A 20,285-nucleotide genomic window follows, 5' to 3' on the forward strand; every position below is an offset into this window, starting at 1 on the left:
TTCAAAAAAAATTTTAAATATAATCTTAAATTAATGAAATGTTAAAAAAAAAATATATATATACAATATTTAACTGCGTATGAATAAGGTAGTAAATATTTTATGTTGGTTAATTTTAAGTATTAGGAATTTCATATACATGATACATGTCTAGGAATAAGTATATGTTATTCATAAAGCATATTTTATATTATTATTATTATTATTATTACTATCATCGTCATAACAATCATCATTATTTTTAATATTATTATTACAAGAAAATATTTTTTTAAATATCTAATACATCCATTCGTTCTCTTTCTTTCAATGATTAATTAATGTACATATATATATATATATATATATATATTTTTAGGATTTTTACAATAAAATGTTCGCTACTATTAATAGTTTTATTATGCAGTTCCAAATATATATTTTTCTTGGTCAATGCATGTTCCTTTGTAAGTATCGTATTATCAATTTTTTAAAAATGAAAAATCAATAAAGAAAATAATGATGTATATATATATATATATAATTTGAAATTATTAAAATAAGAATATTGCACTTTAGATAATCAATACAATTTAGCAAATGCAAAAGCCATGTTGGGACATAACATTAGATTAGCAAATCCCAACGAATTCCCTTCTGTCGTAACCATACTGAGAAATCGAAACTCAAACATTGTTCTAAACAGAGATGTCGTATGTGGTGGAGTACTTATTTCTAAACAAGACGTTCTAACATCTGAACATTGTATAATAAATGAATCAATAAGTGGTATTATAATAACTGCTGGATCAAATAATATCTTCCAAGCCTCACGATTTTATCCGTCTTGGTGGATCACTTACGATCAATGGTGCACGCAAATAAATAAACCTATTAAACATGTTTGGAATGATATTGCTATTATAAGGGTATAATAAAACAATTTAAATGATTTTTAAATAAAAGAAAAATGAATTTTAATTTTTGACTCCGGTTAAAATGAGATCTTTCAATTATAATTTTTAATGACATTTATATAATTATACACATAAAAAAGATTAATCCATATGCATTTTGATAATATTCTTTACTTATAAACTTAAGCCGAATTTTTTCTTTAGTTGACTACCAAAGTAGGAAATGCAATTCCTATCGCAACTATTTCGTCCGTATCACCGGATCAGTTAATTGGTTTACAAGTTGATGCCGTTGGATGGGGTACAATGAATAATGGTTCGATTGCTTTAGAATTGCAAACGGCGTCAGTGAATGTTTTAAATAGATACGAATGCTCACAGTTATTAAGCGCGCTTGCTTCAGAAACTATTCCTATCGAAAAAAGACAATTGTGTACAATCGCAGATCCTTATGTATTGGTGCATGAAGTAAGTTATATCAGTTGTTACATTTTCCATATATATATATATATATATATATATATATATATATATACACACACACATAGATTTCCATAAATCCATAAATTTTATTCCCTCTCATACATATTTTAACATTTTTATTACGAATAGAAAATATTTAATTACTAACTAGAAAATACATTTGTGTATATATTGTGAATTTATGGTAAATGTAATAACGTACGTTCATAAATAATATTAATTACATATTGGAATCGTTTAAAAAAGTTTGTTAAAATAAAGACTAAAATTATTTTCTATATGAACGTATTGACAGATATTACGTGGAGTTATTATTATATTAAGTAAAGTTGGTGAATTGCAAAAAAAAATAAGTATTTTTGATATTATGTATATTTATGTAAATTATTAAGTATTTATTAAAGTATAAAATTTATAGAGAAAAAATGTTCTTTAAAAAAAAATCTTCAACTATAACGGTATTAGGACAATTTTCATTCGTCAATTTTTTATTTTTAAATGTTTAATCTTGATCACATAAATCTATATAATCTCATTTTTTAATAATCTTAATTAACTTATAATTTTATTATTGCAAAAGTTGTTGTATATGTACTATAAAATTAATTATCAATAATTCAATTTTATGAGAAGCTTTTCATTAGTTTTTAATATAACATCTTTTGGTTGAAATAAATATTCGTAAATATTGATGCGGCACAGCTTATGATGCATTATTTTCAAAAGCTGATAATTTTTTTCTATGTGATCATTAAAAGTATAATGAAAACAAAGTTTTTCCAAAATTTGCATACAGTTTTTTTATCTATTTTTTTTTTTTTTTTTTTTTTTTTTTTTTTTTTTTTTTTTTTATTAATTTTATTGATTATAGATTGAAAATTAAATTCATGATTTTTGAAAAACAGAAAAATATTAAAAATTAATATATTTAGCATTAAGTAGATATAAAAATTATACTTAGAGTAGTAAATTTAATTTTCTGAAATTAATTTATAATGATCCTTATAGTGATCTATCTTTTGGTCATTTTTCTTCTATTTTATGTAGATCATATACTTTTCAATGCTCATTTACTTTATTTATAAAATTTATATAAATCTATATCTATATAATTCTAATTAATTATATATGGAGATTTATTTAAATATCGTTGTTGTTGTTGTTTTTTTTAGGGAGATAGTGGTAGTCCGCTGTTTTATCAAGGTGCTATTGTTGGGATTACTTCAGGAACATGTCCATTCCCAAATAATTATTTTCACCCGAATAAAATAAATATTTATTTTGTGGTGTCAGTTTATAAACGTTTTATGAAATTTATAAAGAATGTTTAGTATATCAAATAAAGTATTAGGTATAAAGTGATAAATGTAAATATAAAAACTAAAAAAATAAATGTAAATATAAATGTAAATATAAATAATTGTAATGATTAAATAACATGTATTATAATTTGTTCTACATTAGAATCAAGTGTCAATATTATTTAAATAATTTCAATTAAATTGTGATTTTTTTTTATTATAATTTATCTTAATTATTATCTTCCAAAATTGGATACTAAAAATATATGAAGTATTTGTTTTTATGTTATCAAGCATCCCACATATCTATAATTTGTGATTACAGGTGTGGTTATTTTTTATTATTTTGGGTAAGATTCCACTATCGTGATATTAATTACCTCAAAATTAAATTTTGAAATTTATAGTTATTATTTAAATGGATTAAAAAAAAAAAAAAAATTAAAAAAAAATAAATAAAGAAAAAAAAAGATTCAGACTTGTAATGCAAACATTTTTTTTCGAGTTTTTACATATTTATCTCTTCAAGAGAGTAAGTAAACAATTGTTATTATATTTTCGACTTTATTAAACAAAAAATGAATTCAAGCATAATATCATAAGCTCTCTAAATTTATTTAGTTCAGAATGTTGGAAAAGAGTTAAAATTTATTAATTGAATATATTGTAATATTCATTTTCATCGTCCATGTTATATTATCGTAATGGATTTGAGAAATTCATTATATATCAAAATTTTTGTTTTATACATTTTTAAACAATTTGTTTAAATATATTAAACTGTTTTTCTGTTAAAAAATAAAAAAAAAACGTACCATAACAATTATTGTACTTTGTTAATCCTAGAAAATTGCTATCCTTAGAAAGTCAAAATTTAATTTATAGATAAGTCATAAAATATTTTTTTTAAAAACAATTTTTAATCTGAAGACTTTTCAAATGTGATTTAAATGATAATGCATTGATAAGATTTTGCATATTATACAGTAGAATTTTTTTTCAATTCAGTTAAATTTTACATTTATTCTTTTTTAATGTCACTTGTAGTATACGGTAACCAATGTTTTTTTTTTCATGTTAATATATAATTTTTGAAAAAGTAAATGTACTATTTTTTCTTCGTAAAAGTTGTATTAAAAATCACTTAAAACTTTTCAATTTTAGATAACCAATGTAACAATTCAAAAGCTTTAAGTGTAAATATTTTTCGAAAAATCTTACTTAACGAATCCCTATTATTCTAGGTATTATCAACATAATAAATTATATAATCCATTGAATAAATAAGTGATTCAAGAAATTTTAGAAATAAGTGTGGCTCCATTTATCTATAAATAAAATGTTATTGAATACTAAAGTATTGTTTGGAAAATACAAACAACTTCCTTTCGTTCCTTTTTTCGTCGTTACCGGTTAAATAAATAAATTTTAATAAAATGAATCCAATATATAATCTTAAACTGCGCAGATATTTGATTTATATTTTTTATAACAATTTTAATAAGTATGAGACGAAAAATTATTAATTTTAGTAAATTTATTTTGGATTTACAAATATATAATCGATCAGGTATCATATGGCCAAGCTTGGATAATATAGAAAAAAATTGTTACTTTTTAAAGTAATAGGTAACTGTTATAAATATGGGCGAGATTATCATTAAACCAACTTTTCCTTTAACAACAAATCTTTCAATTTATCTACTAACTTATTCAGTTAATGTTGCTGAACTTGATTTTCTAAATAATATTTATCCAAGCACATATTAAATATTTTTCTATGAACTTTCACTTCACATATACTTTTATATGATAATATTTTATTCTATATTCCATTTTATATATATTTTTTTTAATTTTTAATCCCATTTCTTCGTAAATATTGGTGCAAGTTTGTATGATTTGTAATAGCAATATTTTTGATAACAATCCATCTTAAGTATTAATATTGTTCAGTTTTACCCAGCAATGTTATTTCTTATTTTATTATGCTTAAAAATATCGTCGCCGAGTTTCAAAAATATTAAGATTATTTACCAATTTTTTTTTTTTTTAATAATTACAAAGATTATTCGTTGTAAATATGTCAGAGAATTCATATTTGATTATCATTTAATTGAATTTTATATTGTAGGTGCTGTGCTTTGTTTACAAAGAGTTTAAATCTCTTTCTTTTGTTAATTACATGTCTCTAAAATTAAGAAAAGATTCTTTTTGTCTACAATAATTTATCGAATTTCAAGATTATTCTATTCTTATATTTTACCCTTTAATCTTTCATATTTTAACACCTCATTATGAATAATTTTTAATTCATTTAAATAGCTACGAAGAATATTCATATTCAGTTTTAAAATCATATTTATTCAACGTAATTCTGTTAATATATAATATTCATTGTTGTATTTTATTTTATATTATTGGCCAATATAAAGAAAATATAATTAATTCATATTATATTTGGTAAAAAAAAAAAAAAAAAAAAAAAAAAAAAAAAAAATATATATATGTACTAATATACGTGTACTTTAAAACGTTTTAAAACTTATCAAACGAAGTTAAATTTATGTAGTACTTAAATTTCTTATAATTTTAAGTATTTATAAATTATAAAAATTATCATTATTAATTTAAAATATTTAAAATTATCCAATAAAGTTCAATTTACGTAGTATATTTAAATTTCTTGTAATTTTAAACATTTATAAATTATAAAACTTATCTTTATTAATTTAAAATATTTATGCTGGTTATATTCAGAAATTACTTTACAAATTATAGTTACAGTTCGTAAACAACTATATTAGATTAATACTTGATAACATATTGACGTTGAACATCTAAGATTATATATAGTTATTTTTAAATATTATTTGCATATGTTATATATATATATATATATATATGACAAAGATACATACATATATATGACAACATATATATATATATATATATATGACAAAATTGTATGTTTAATATTTAAACTAAACTTAACTTAAATTAAAATAATGCTTTTTAAAACATTTTATTGTAATACATATAATTAAATATATTGCAAAAATATTTTTTTATTTATTTTGTTAGTTGAAAACATTTAGAAGGTTATTTATTGATAAGTATATCATTTAATTTTACAATTAAATTGTGATATTATCATATTGAGATTATTTTCTGTGATTTTTAGTATCTTCTTTCTTTGAGAGTTTCGTCAACGAGCGGAATATATTATATTTTTTTGGTCTAGTCGGTTAGGATTAAGTAATATTCAAGAATATAAATAGTATTTATATATTTTTAAAAACCAATAAATGTATGAACGTATAAACACATATATACAAATACACTTACGCATAGATTTCTTTTACTCGAAATATGTTGCTATACAGATCTTTTTATTTTATTCAATATGATTACAAATTATCGTACTTTAATTTCATTTTATATAATACTTTTTGTTAATGGTTAAATTTAGTGAAAACAGTAGAAATATTTTTAAAAATCGCAAGAACAATTTAGTAAGCATTATTAAGTATATAAATAGACAATTATAGAATATCGTCACAAACCATTTATTAATTTAGTTATAAAAATTTATAAATTAAAATTTAATTATTTTTGTTGAAAGTATCCGATCAAAGGAAAATTGATCTCTCAATGTTTCCTCTGTAACAGGATGTGATATATATCATACGCAATATAATTATTTTAATTTATAAAAATCGATTAAAACGTTGCAAGAAAAATATAAAGGTTCTACTATTAAAATGAAAACAATAATAGTTAAGAAATTAGAAGCCCTTTACGTAATTTAACCGTTAGAATTATGAGAATTGCTACAATTTTCTAAGAAATATTAATACAATTGGTTACAGGAACAGATATTTTCTAAAGAGTAATTTTTAAATTTAATATTTTAAATAATTTTAAAATAATATAAGAGTATGATAAATTTTATAAAAGTGAATTTGATTTTTTTTAAATAGAGAATAGCAGATATAATAGTTCAGATTTCATTTTATGGTTTAAAATTGCAATTTTTAAATATAATTAATAGATAGTAGCAAAGTAAAGTTACATTGAATAACTGAAAATTACTGTATTAAACTTAATCATTAGTTTATGAAATTGTAAAATTATTTAACATCTGTATTTCTAACTGAATTAATAGGAATTAATATGATTTATAATAAAATATATAAATTTAATGCAACGAATGAAAAACTTACTGTAAATTATCAAATATGTACTATATAAAAACTTCTTTTAATTCGTAAGAATTCGTAAGCCGTACATTAAATAATTTAATCACTTCATTGATTAAAATAAAAGTAATAATATATTGTGCCAATAATTAAAAATATATATTATAGGCTATTCTATATTTTATTAAATTTAAAGTCGATAATTTTACTATGCGATTTGTGATTTACCTACTTTCGGGCTTTTATGGAATATTCTGTAAGTAACACTTTATTATAAAATCGCATATAAAGAATTATTATTATAATATTCATTAAATTACAATAATTAATAGTGAATGATTACCATGATGTGCGTTATAAATTAATGTGATATAAATTCGAATAAGATTTCATTATTTTGCAGGTATGTGGTGTAACTTTGCCACAGTTGAAGCCTTAATCGGAGAAAATGTAAGATCAGCAGGAGAGTCCGAGTTTCCATTTATCGTAGCCATTATAAAAACTATTTATGAAAATAATATGCAAAGAAATTATAAATGCTCGGGTACACTCATCTCTCGGCGCGATGTTTTAACTTCAGAACACTGCTTGACAGCTGAACGTCTCGCCAGGATTAATGTACTTGTCGGATCGTCCTATTTAAATCGCACTGTTAGGCATTATCCTTTATGGTGGACAACATATGATCAGTGGGCCGTTTACAGTTTCCGTGATTTAGAATTTCCTAGTAATGACATCGGCATTTTAAATGTAATTATTTGTAGTGAAATTTTTATTTTATTTGATAATAATGTAAAGGAATTCTTAATATTCTAAAAATTTTTTTACTTAATTTCATAATGTTTGTATATAAATAAATTTATATTTTTTATAGTAATTTTGAAATTCAGTACAATAAACGGTTAATAATATTTGAATAATTAATAATATGTTTTAGTTACTTCGGCGAGTACCAGATGGAATTAATTCCGCGCATATTTTTATTGCTCCGCTACAATCTTTATATGGTTTGCAAGTTCAAACTGCAGGATGGGGTGCGGCATCTAATAATATAATACCAAATGTTTTGCAGACAGCAAGACTAAATGTTTTAACAAATCATAACTGCGATCTTAGGGCTTCGAGGATCGCTGGCGAAAGTCTTTTTACGGACGGAAGGACTATTTGTACCATTTCATATCCATATGTATTATTGAGTTGCGTAAGTTACATTATCTCACTTCATAAGGTGACATGAAAACATATTTATAATAAATTGATACAATCAGGGCTTGTAAAATATCAATAATTGCTACCTAAATGAAATTATTTTCATAATATTTTTGCCCTCTCTATAGTCGTATACTTCATATTATATTTATATTTTGTATTATAGCACTGAATATTATTTTATTATCAAGTGTACAATTATAATAGTATTATTTTTAATTATTGTAGGAAATAAATGATATGAAATATTTATTGAAAGTATTTGACGTAATTTATGATTAAATTTCATTCGGCACTGTTGTTAAATTCTATACGAAGTCTCATTCGCCTGTTACGTTTGTATTAACAAATCCAGATTTTTGTATTCATTTATAATTTTGTTTTAGGGTGATAGTGGTGCTCCACTTATTTTTAGAAATTTGGTTATTGGTGTCAATTTCGGTACGGCTCCAAATGTACAACAGTTTAATCAAGAAGCAGTGAACGTTCATATACATCTTTCCTATTATTATGATTTTATTTCGGATCTACGAAGTTAGTTTAAATAATGCCTTAACTTCCATATGGCATACAAGAATAAAAAACTTAAAAAAACTGAGAAGTCTTTCATTTTTATTAAAAATTGATTGTATAATTAGTTATTTAATTATAATAATTAATTTTTATATTTTTATATTTTTTTTTTCATAATTCTTATTACTTTTATAGTCCTATTATTGAAATAATAAGCAATTAAGCTTTAAGGTTACATTGGATTATAAAATTTTTACTACATTTTAATAAAATGAAATCTTTCATTATTATAGAAATACATCAGAATATAATTATAAGAAATAATCAAACACTTATATGGATTACGTGACCTAATTTTTTAAAAAGTAATTGTTCATTTAAAAATTTGTGCATTGCATGTAATGTATTTATATATCAATAAAAATAACGCCATAACGGTAAGTAAATTGAATGATTCTTTATAAATTTTTTATACGTATTTTTGAGATGTTAAGTCGAGATAATAACAAAATGAAAATTACTTGTATAAAAAAATATTGCACTATGATAATATTTTATAAGATATACATTTTTTTTTTTATTCAATTATTTTCAGATATAATGAATGTTTATTTACATCTAAATCATACAAATAATCATAAATGTAAAATTTGTTAATATTTAAACAATTTTTAAATTATTATTGCCCTCCTCGGATATTTGTTAGGGTATAAATTTTTACTTAAAATTAACAGAGATTAATATATTCAATGAAAATGTACGAATTTTTTTATGTTTTAAATGTAAATTTAAAATGATATAATTGTGTTTAAATATAATAAATCAACAGACACATTAATCTAGTACAAGATATTTCTTTAGAATAATATGTAATTATAATGAAAAGCTAATAATAATGTTAATTCTCAGATTTTCGAAATACAATTTTCGATTTTCCAAATTAAAGCGCAAATTATTTTTTAAGTAATATGTTTTTCTACTTCACAAAAATTATTATAAATATATATAAATAAATAAATAAATAAATAAATAAATAAATATATATATGAATTTAGAAAACGTATATGAATTTGTAAAAATAAACTTTAGAGAAATACAAAATGAAACTTAATGGAACACAATAGATAATATGTATTTTTAAAAATAAAATATTTGTAAGCATTAAACATTATCTTTATTATATTTAAAAGGTTAAGTCCAATAATTAAAATTTTACGAGTATTACAAATAATTTAATCTGCAAATAATATAAAGTTGATATGTAATAATTTTTAATAATTAAAGAAGGTTATTCTATTTAATATTTACATTCTTATAGAATGATAATATTTAATATTCTATCTAATTGGTTGTAAATTATATTTATAATTTATTGACTAAATATTTAATAGATAAAGCTTATATAGTTAATATATAGTTGAGTTTTAATTTATGTGATTAATTATAAATATATATTTTTATATGTAACATTATTACTTTCAATATAATTCTTATGAATTTATATTAATATGAGAGAAGAAAGAGTAACAAATAATATTGAAAAGAAATATTTATTTTATGTTTTAGGATATATCAGTTGGGATAACCAAAAATTTAAATGGGTACAATTCCTTCTTGTAAAATTAATTGTAAAAGATTAATGTTAAATACATTAAATTTATATGATTTAATATTCCTTAAACTATATATGAAAAGTATAGTAAAAGTATAGCTAAAGTATATAAGAAACTATTTAAATTCATATTGTCGTTGTATACGTTGTATTATAATCCATATTTTATCAAGTTTGATCTTCCCTCATATCTTTAGTATGCGGCTTCAAATTCATTTTATTTTCGGCTTTTATGGATTCCTATGTGAGTTATAGTTTATTGTCATTCCAATTTACATATTCCATTTAAATTATAATAATTAATAATTATGGAATAGCATGATGTGTATTTAAATGAATGTGATATAAATTCGAATAAGATTTCATTATTTTGCAGGTATGTGGTGTAACTTTGCCACAGTTGAAGCCTTAATCGGAGAAAATGTAAGATCAGCAGGCGAGTCCGAGTTTCCATTTATCGTAGCCATTAAAAAAACTGTTTATGAAAATAATGTATTTACAATAATTAAATGCGCCGGTACACTCATCTCTAGAAAAGATGTTTTAACTTCAGAACACTGTTTGACATCTGAATACCTTGCCAGGATTCATGTACTTGTCGGATCGTCCTATTTAAATCGCACTGTTAGGCATTATCCTTTATGGTGGACAACATATGATCAGTGGGCCGTTTACAGTTTCCGTGATTTAGAATTTCCTACTAATGACATCGGCATTTTAAATGTAATTATTTGAAGTGAAATTTTTGTTTTATTTAATAATAAATGTAACCAACTGTTACAGTAGTCAAGGTATCTCATCATTTAAATTAATAATATTAGACTGAAAATCAATTTCAAAATCGCGAACGCTAAATAATTAAACATGGTTTAGTTGCTTGAACACGTTCCAGATTCACTTCAACCAGCACATATTGCAATCTGTACGATAACCTCTTTATATGGAGCAGAAGTTCAAGTATCAGGATGGGGTTATATACGGAACCGCGAGAGTCCAAACATTCTTCAAACGGCTACCGTGACTGCTACAAAAAAAGAAATTTGTGAACTTAGAGCTTCGAGGATTGCTGGACAAAATCTTGTTATGGACGAAAGGACTATTTGTAGTATCTCAAATCCATATGTTTTACTGACTAATGTAAGTAATATTTTCTCACTTCATAAGGTAACGAAAAAAGGCGTTTTTTCTTTTTAAGTAAATAACATAGTCGCAGCGAACGTGCAAATCGTCTCTCCCGATACTGCAACATGAAAACGTTTATTTATAACTAATGTATATGGTCTGGGCCTGTGAAATATCAATAATTGCTACGTAAACGAAATTATTCTTAGAATTATTTTAGTATTAGTATTTTAGAATTAGTAATTTAGCGTATTTTAGAATTAAAATATATAAAACAGGTGCTAGAATAATGTACAAAAGTTGTTATCATCAGTCAGTTCTTCCTATATTGTGTATAATATTGTTTAACTAAACAAGTAAACGTTTATTGAGCAATAGAGAAACACTATTCTACAACGATAAATCCATATTGAATAATTCATCAATGTCGTTGGCTAAAATATATCTTTTGTAAATTGTAGAATAATAACAAAAAAAGAAAAAAAAATACATATCGGCAATTATGAATTATTACATTGGGTGAATAATTTTTTTTGTCTTACAAGTGTCACTAATTATTTCAATATTTATTTTAGTGTCTGCATTTATTAAATGAAATTTTCCAAGAATGTTGTAAAATCAATTGCTGGTACTATTTTCTTATTATGCATTGTTTATATATGAATATATATTGTTCGGTCTACATATGTTTATTTTAATTAGCTATTAATTAACGCTTATTGCTGTTACTTTGAAGTTTAGTAGTGTACGAAATAATTTAATATTAGTTCATTATCGGGACAATGTATTAGTAATACATGTTTTATGTTTTATATTCCAATTATATATTATGTAGCTTTGGTAGAATTTTGGTATACAAAATTAGAATATAAATGTCAATGAGATTGGGGGTTTTGTTGATGAAGGGAGAAGATGGTCGTGTCATGTCGATTATCACGTCGCTTAATAATTGTAATCAAGCCGCAGACGTAATAAGAGACACACCGGTCGAATTGATATTTTGCTTTGTAATTGCTTTAATTTTTAGCGAGTGTCGTACGCCTTCGTATGCTCGTATAAATAAATGTATATGTGTACTTTCATAATTTTGTTTTAGGGAGACAGTGGTGGTCCACTTTTACATATGAATTTAATTGTCGGAGTTAATCATGGAGTATCTCCATTACTCAGTAATGACTTTAATTCAGAAGAAGTAAATATTTTTTTGCATGTTGCTTATTATTACGACTTTATATCTGATACACGAGAACATTTATAAATGAAATATAAATTTGTTAATAAACATAACAAATTATAATTTATTTCCAGAAAAGTATCTGTTTGTTTTTTTATGTTTCATTGTATTGTCATTTTCTTTTTATTTTTGTTGGTATTGAGAAGCATATTTTGTACAGTCACTTATAGTTAATTGAAATTGTATTACCGAGCTATCCTTCATTATAATATTCAGTTTATAAATTATAAGGAACATATGTAAAATGATAAAGTACGAGGAATTAAATACCGTCATAGGCTACATTATATTCAAAAATACAATACAGTATTAGTTAACTAATTCTAATAAAATCTATTAAAATATGTTACGCGTAGTGTTTAAAACAAACCTTTTTTTAAATATAATTTCTTTTATTGAAAATTAATTTGTTTGAACAACGGAAATTTTCTATTTATAAATTATTAAAATATATGAAATACTTCACTTTTTCAAATTTGTTTAATGATTTTATTCTCATTTTAACGATTGTAAGTCATTATTTGAAAAAGATAAAATACCGTTACAATCAAATTTGTTACAAATATAATATCCGAAAGTAATATAATTTGATATTATTTATTATAAGGAAATGTTTCAAATAAGCATTAAACTTTTATCGCTGTATAATTATATGAATGACATTGAAAATTCTATTTTTTATCAATCATATTTCAAATAATATCACATGAATTTGGCAATAATTTACGTTTAGTGTGAGTTGAGTATTAATAGGGTTCATTGGATTTATTGTTTATATATTATAATAATCATCATATAGCTATCAACGACTATAATATTATATGTACTCATTGAATTGTAAATAACAAATATTGCGTTTTAACTATTAGATTCTGTGGCACTAAACTTTATTGAACTACCAGTGATATTAATTATATTTTTTATTTTTCTGTGGCATAAATGATAATTTCATTTGAAAATTTTTTATTTTTGTGTTATTGATTTATCGGTACAACGTATATTAAGAAATTAGCGGAGTCGGGAATTGTAACAATATAATGTAGCTACAAAGAAAAACTTTGCGATTTTCAAGAAATATACATTTTAAAAAATTTCTGGTTAAATTTAAATACTATATATATGGATAATTTTTATAACAGAACAATCAAAATATGATATGCCATTGCTTGCTTTCATGGATATGTGTATGTTTGTATATCTGTGCTTTGAGACTGACTTCGACTGTTTGATAAAGTGATTAAGAAAAATGTCGCATATGGCAAACGAAAAAATAATCATTTTCAAATTATTTAAGAAAAAACACATTTTTATCTCCCCGCCCCTCCTTCCCATTGTGATAACAATGTAGGTCAATTGAATTAACATATAAATTGTTATTTTATTTTCCATGTACGCCTGTATTACTCCTCAAAGACTATTATTTGATTCCTAATTTATATGCATAATTTTAAGGAAATAGTTTTATATTAAATGATAATATCCAACCTGATATTAATGCTCATAATTTATATTATTTCAAGGTATCTGTAAGTGCAAAAAGGGTCTCCTATAAAATATCATTTTTTATAAAACATATAATTAATGAATAATTTTTAAATTTATAAAAATTTTCTGGTTTTAGCTCTTTTTACTCACAATATATATCATATTTATCATATTCTAAAAATGAATCGTTATCTTAACATATTGTTTTACTGTAATTAATACTGAATATTAATACAGAGCTAATATAGTTTCAATATAATATTTGTCAAATATGGTATTATTAAGATTGAATAGTATAAATAAAAATATTATTTTTATTCATTCGTTAGCTTACAATATAAAATATTTCATTTTTTAAAATAAATGATAAATATATATATATATATATATATTATAAGAACTTTCAAAAGTTTTAAAAATTTTATGAAATTGAACTTAACTTCGAGAGTCTATTTTTTATAATATTTCTAAACCTTATAAATATTTATATAATGTAAGAATTGTCTTTATTATATTTTAGAAATATATAATAATTTACTAATAATTCTTAAAAGAAACAGTACTTATCTATTAATATTTTAATGGGAATAGTTTAAGGACTCAGATAATAAAAAAATAAACATTATTTCTTAGAATTTTCTACTTAGCTCAATAAGCACATAAAATATTATTTATAGTAATATTAAGATTTTTTAAAAATTATATATATATATATATATATATTTTTTTTTTATATGTCTTTGTGTAAGTGTGTGTATAAATCATTAGGTTTCTATGTCGGTGATTAATTTTTTATTTGTTATTATAGATAGGTTAATGAAAAAAATAGTTTTAGAACGCAAAATATAAGTTATAAAAACATTTTTTTACTATACTTATAAGGTATTTTAATCACATAGTGTGAAGTAGTTCTTTGATTAAATAATTACTTCATCTAATTATCATATTAAATAACAATATAATTTACTTTCTATTTTAAAACATATATTATATGATTCATAATATTTTATGAAATTTAATGTCGTTAATTGTAGTATGGAGCTTCAGATTTATCATCTTTTTGGCTTTTATGGAATATTTTGTAAGCAAATATTTTATTATTAAATTTCATTTAAAGAATTACCATTATAATATACCTTAAATATTATTCATAATTAGTAATTGATTACTCTGACGAGATTCAGAATTATTATAATTAAATTGAAATAAAATTTTTTTATTATGCAGGCATGTGGTGTAACTTTGCCACAGTTGAGGCCTTAATCGGAGAAAATGTAAGATTAGCTGGAGAGTCCGAGTTTCCATTTATCGTAGCCATTATGAGATATGTTTTAGAAAATAATATGCGAAGAAATTATATATGTGCTGGGACACTTATTTCTAGAAAAGATATTTTAACTGCAGAACACTGTTTGACAGCTCAACATCTTACTGGTATTTATGTACTAGCTGGATCTAGTAACATAGATCAGACTTATAAATATTATCCTGAATGGTGGATAACGTATGATCAGTGGGCCAATAGTAATAATCACGTAATAGAAATTGCTGATAATGACATTGGCATTGTAAATGTAATTAACTTTAATGTATATTTTTATTCTATTTCATATAATGTTAAGATATTTCGAATATTATATAAATCCTAATTTAAATTTCACAACGCCTAACAGTAACTACATTTATATTATTTAAATGTTGTTCTTTTAAATGATGGTAATTGAATTTAACGAATATATAATAAAAAAAATAATAATAATAATAATTTTGTAGTTACTTCAGCGTGTACCACGTACAATCGAACCGGCACACATTTTTATTAGTCCGATAGAAAGTTTATATGGATTACAAGTTCAAACCGCAGGATGGAGCAGCATACATTGTAATATTTTACAAACAGCTGAAATGACTATTACAACAACAACAATCTGTGAACTTAGGGCTTCGAGAATCGCAAAGCGACAAGTTACTATAAACAACAGAACACTTTGTACCATCTCCAATCCACAGATAGTATTGACGGATGTAAGTAATGTTTTCTCACTTCATAAGGTAACGAAAAAAGGCGTTTTTTCTTTTTAAGTAAATAACATAGTCGCAGCGAACGTGCAAATCGTCTCTCCCGATACTGCAACATGAAAACGTTTATTTATAACTAATGTATATGGTCTGGGCCTGTGAAATATCAATAATTGCTACGTAAACGAAATTATTCTTAGAATTATTTTAGTATTAGTATTTTAGAATTAGTAATTTAGCGTATTTTAGAATTAAAATATATAAAACAGGTGCTAGAATAATGTACAAAAGTTGTTATCATCAGTCAGTTCTTCCTATATTGTGTATAATATTGTTTAACTAAACAAGTAAACGTTTATTGAGCAATAGAGAAACACTATTCTACAACGATAAATCCATATTGAATAATTCATCAATGTCGTTGGCTAAAATATATCTTTTGTAAATTGTAGAATAATAACAAAAAAAGAAAAAAAAATACATATCGGCAATTATGAATTATTACATTGGGTGAATAATTTTTTTTGTCTTACAAGTGTCACTAATTATTTCAATATTTATTTTAGTGTCTGCATTTATTAAATGAAATTTTCCAAGAATGTTGTAAAATCAATTGCTGGTACTATTTTCTTATTATGCATTGTTTATATATGAATATATATTGTTCGGTCTACATATGTTTATTTTAATTAGCTATTAATTAACGCTTATTGCTGTTACTTTGAAGTTTAGTAGTGTACGAAATAATTTAATATTAGTTCATTATCGGGACAATGTATTAGTAATACATGTTTTATGTTTTATATTCCAATTATATATTATGTAGCTTTGGTAGAATTTTGGTATACAAAATTAGAATATAAATGTCAATGAGATTGGGGGTTTTGTTGATGAAGGGAGAAGATGGTCGTGTCATGTCGATTATCACGTCGCTTAATAATTGTAATCAAGCCGCAGACGTAATAAGAGACACACCGGTCGAATTGATATTTTGCTTTGTAATTGCTTTAATTTTTAGCGAGTGTCGTACGCCTTCGTATGCTCGTATAAATAAATGTATATGTGTACTTTCATAATTTTGTTTTAGGGAGACAGTGGTGGTCCACTTTTACATATGAATTTAATTGTCGGAGTTAATGTTGCTAGAGCACCATATTCAACAAGGAATATTCGTTTGGAAGAAGTGAATCTTCATTTACATGTTACTAATTATTATGATTTTATTTCTGATCAACGAGAGATATGTTAAATTAATGATTAATTTGCACATGTTGTAAAATATATTCAATTCAATATAATATTCTAAGGATCTATATTTATTATACTTGATTTTAGAATAATATTTTCATTCCATAATCCCATCTCTACCATAATAATAATAATAGTACTATTTAATTAAATGTTTTCAATTTGGTATTTACATTCTGTACGTTACCAATGTTATATGATGTTTCATAATATCAAATTTTTTATTGAAACTAGAATTATGTAAAGGAAGGAAATTATCTAATAAAAAAATTATTACAAATATCAACTGTGATTATAGAATTTATTTTAATTTTTGTAAATTATATATAATTAAATGTAATCTAATATATAATTATTTTTAATAAAAATTTGATTCTCGCAATAATAATCAAATTTATATTTAATTTCATTGTAACAGACTGATTTGTAAATATCTGCAAATTCAGTTTAATTTTATTTATTTTATACCGTAAGAAAGATAACAGACTTTTATGAATACATTTTGAAAATCATGTTTTTTATCATTAAGTATCATTATGCCCAAATTACAATAAGATTTGTTATTATGCAGGCCTGTGGTGTAACTTTGCCACAGTTGAAGCCATAATCGGAGAAAATGTAAGATCAGCAGGAGAGTCTGAGTTTCCATTTATCGTAGCCATTATAAAATATGTTTATGAAAATAATATGCAAAGAAATTATAAATGCTCGGGTACACTCATCTCTCGGCGCGATATTTTAACTTCAGAACACTGCTTGATAGCTGAATATCTCGCCAGGATTCATGTACTTGTGGGTTCGTCCTATTTAAATCGCACTTATATATATTATCCTGAGTAGTAGATAATGTATGATCAACGGGCCAATAGTAATAATCACGTAATAGAAATTGCTGATAATGACATTGGCATTGTAAATGTAATTAACTTTAATGAATATTTTTATTCCATTTCATATAATGCTAAGATTTTTCGAATATTGTGTAAATTCAAATTTAAATTATCCAAAACCTATCAGTAAATACATTTATATTATTTTCATGTTGATTGTTTTTTTAAATCCTAAAGACCGAAGTATAAATAATACAAAATTATCTTTTAATGTTTGTTTAAACGCGCATTCGTTGAGATTTTACTTGGACTTATTTAGATTTCAACATTCAAACAAATCATTCTATGATTCACAAGTTGAAATGGTAGCGTAATGCTTATTACACGATGCTGTACTGTCAAATTCTTAGAATCAGCATTCATAATTATTTAAAACATATAAATTAGAGAACGTAAATCAGAATGAATTGTTAGAGTTGAAGAATTGTTCGAATAGATGAAAAAACCATTCGTAATATCGTAAATACATTATTGTTCTTTGTAAGTTACTTTTCTTCTTTTAATAAATACGAAGTCTACGTAGCAAGTTATTATTTTATGTTAAATCAGTTGATCGATTATTTAAATATTAGTGGCTAAATAAGTGTAGTTATAAACAATATGGATAAAATAATGTATTGGACAAATAAACCTTATTTGTATTATTTAATACGAAATCAATATCTTTTAATAAACACAGAAATGATAAAATCCACAAAGAAATCAATTATTGCTAAAATTATATAAATGCAATTCAGTAAGATTAATTCTATAAACATATATATGAAGTGCATAATGTTTATATCTCTAAATATAAAAATATTTTATAAAATAATATTTTATAAATACTTAGACGTATTAGAAATTTGAATTGTTGTATCATTTGTAGATTTTAATTGCTTTTTGAATAATGTGTTAATAATTCAATTATATATTCTATTATAATTATATAATTATAATTAAATATAATTCTATATTTATCAATAATTTTATTTCATTTTATCTTTATATTTTGAGTTTATGAAGTATATTCAATATTATATTCAATATTATAATGTCAATAAATTAATGAATTCATATGAATGAGATTGTCACTTTATAATATTATATTAACATACTAAGTTGTTGATACTATAGTTCAAGCTATTACTTTTGATTGCTTAGTTTACATTAGTTACTTGCTATTTCTTTACAACATATCAGTTAATAAGACGCGGTTCAAGTTTGCTTTTAGAAATTAACTTAGCTAAGAAAAAACATTTGTTTTATTAAATTTGTCTACATATATAAAGATTATCATTGGTCATAAGTAGAATTATAAATTAATTAATTTTATTACCAATAAATATAAAACAGTTTTTAATAAGTGCAATAACTCGAAACCATATTGTGTATAATTTTTATATTCCTTATTGTATAAAGAGTTCTGATTGTGCACAATCTAATGTATAATTATGTAATGATATAATACATATAATCATATACTAGAAATTAATAAACTTAAATTGAATATGTGAGCGCATGTAACATTAATATTTTGACAATACGAAAAATTTATGATTTGTTACTATTATTATTATTATTTTTTTTTTTTATGGATTATAAATAACAATTTATTTTAATATTCATGCATAAAAATCATTCTACGAGTATGTTAAGGTTAGTATTTAAAAATTTTGAACAATAAAATATCTTTATACTCTTTTTCTTTTTTACATATAGAAAATAAATATATATTAGATGGCATAATTATTTTTATTTGGTTTATACAATAAATATATATGTAATATATTTTAATTATAATTATACTTTTTTGTTTTACGTAGTAATAGGTATAGTAAGTGTATAGTTATGTATACAAGTAATTATAAAATACTATTTTAAAGAAATATTTATTTTAGGGTTTTAACAGTAAGTAAAAAAGAAAGTGCAAAGTGATAATTGATTTGGTGTTTGGAATTAGTAAAAGGTTATTTAGCATATTTATAAAATTTCTCAATTGTATAAAATTAAATGTTCTAATTTATTTTCTAATTTAGTTATTTGAGTTATATACGTCAATTAAAAAAAAAAAAAAAAAAAAATTTTTATA

The 20,285-nt window shown here is 22.8% G+C and overlaps 3 protein-coding genes across 3 annotated transcripts; all 3 read left to right on the forward strand.

Annotated features, from left to right (window-relative positions):
• Positions 1–564: 564 nt before the first annotated feature.
• On the forward strand, positions 565–4,907 carry LOC105364423 (trypsin iota-like). Its single transcript, XM_011502336.1, has 3 exons — positions 565–908; positions 1,101–1,364; positions 4,815–4,907. Exons 1-3 carry the CDS (start codon positions 591–593, stop codon positions 4,905–4,907), a joined length of 675 nt encoding a protein of 224 aa, XP_011500638.1. The 5' UTR covers positions 565–590.
• Positions 4,908–5,960: 1,053 nt separating this feature from the next.
• Positions 5,961–13,456, forward strand: LOC105364424 (trypsin theta-like). The gene is made up of 7 exons (XM_011502337.1): positions 5,961–5,990; positions 7,051–7,138; positions 7,286–7,418; positions 10,726–10,939; positions 11,090–11,353; positions 12,435–12,530; positions 13,442–13,456. Exons 2-7 carry the CDS (start codon positions 7,093–7,095, stop codon positions 13,454–13,456), a joined length of 768 nt encoding a protein of 255 aa, XP_011500639.1. The 5' UTR covers positions 5,961–5,990; positions 7,051–7,092.
• A 1,086-nt stretch (positions 13,457–14,542) lies between these two features.
• Positions 14,543–16,217, forward strand: LOC105364372 (uncharacterized). The gene is made up of 4 exons (XM_011502281.1): positions 14,543–14,550; positions 15,092–15,138; positions 15,285–15,631; positions 15,831–16,217. The coding sequence occupies exons 2-4, from the start codon at positions 15,093–15,095 to the stop codon at positions 16,137–16,139; spliced, it is 702 nt and encodes a 233-aa protein (XP_011500583.1). The 5' UTR covers positions 14,543–14,550; position 15,092; the 3' UTR covers positions 16,140–16,217.
• The last annotated feature ends 4,068 nt before the right edge of the window (positions 16,218–20,285 follow it).

Source organism: Ceratosolen solmsi, unplaced genomic scaffold (assembly GCF_000503995.2).
Source record: "Ceratosolen solmsi marchali unplaced genomic scaffold, CerSol_1.0 scaffold31, whole genome shotgun sequence".
Classification (NCBI taxonomy): Eukaryota; Metazoa; Arthropoda; class Insecta; order Hymenoptera; family Agaonidae; genus Ceratosolen; species Ceratosolen solmsi.

Coding starts and splice junctions, on each gene's coding strand:
- LOC105364423 (XM_011502336.1), top strand. CDS start 591: ATGTTGGGACATAACATTAGATTAGCAAATCCCAACGAATTCCCTTCT. Junction 909..1,100: donor ATGATATTGCTATTATAAGG/GTATAATAAAAC, acceptor TTTTTTCTTTAG/TTGACTACCAAAGTAGGAAA. Junction 1,365..4,814: donor CTTATGTATTGGTGCATGAA/GTAAGTTATATC, acceptor TTTATATTGTAG/GTGCTGTGCTTTGTTTACAA.
- LOC105364424 (XM_011502337.1), top strand. CDS start 7,093: ATGCGATTTGTGATTTACCTACTTTCGGGCTTTTATGGAATATTCT. Junction 10,940..11,089: donor ATGACATCGGCATTTTAAAT/GTAATTATTTGA, acceptor AACATGGTTTAG/TTGCTTGAACACGTTCCAGA. Junction 11,354..12,434: donor CATATGTTTTACTGACTAAT/GTAAGTAATATT, acceptor ATTTTGTTTTAG/GGAGACAGTGGTGGTCCACT.
- LOC105364372 (XM_011502281.1), top strand. CDS start 15,093: ATGGAGCTTCAGATTTATCATCTTTTTGGCTTTTATGGAATATTTT. Junction 15,139..15,284: donor TGGCTTTTATGGAATATTTT/GTAAGCAAATAT, acceptor TTTATTATGCAG/GCATGTGGTGTAACTTTGCC. Junction 15,632..15,830: donor ATGACATTGGCATTGTAAAT/GTAATTAACTTT, acceptor ATAATTTTGTAG/TTACTTCAGCGTGTACCACG.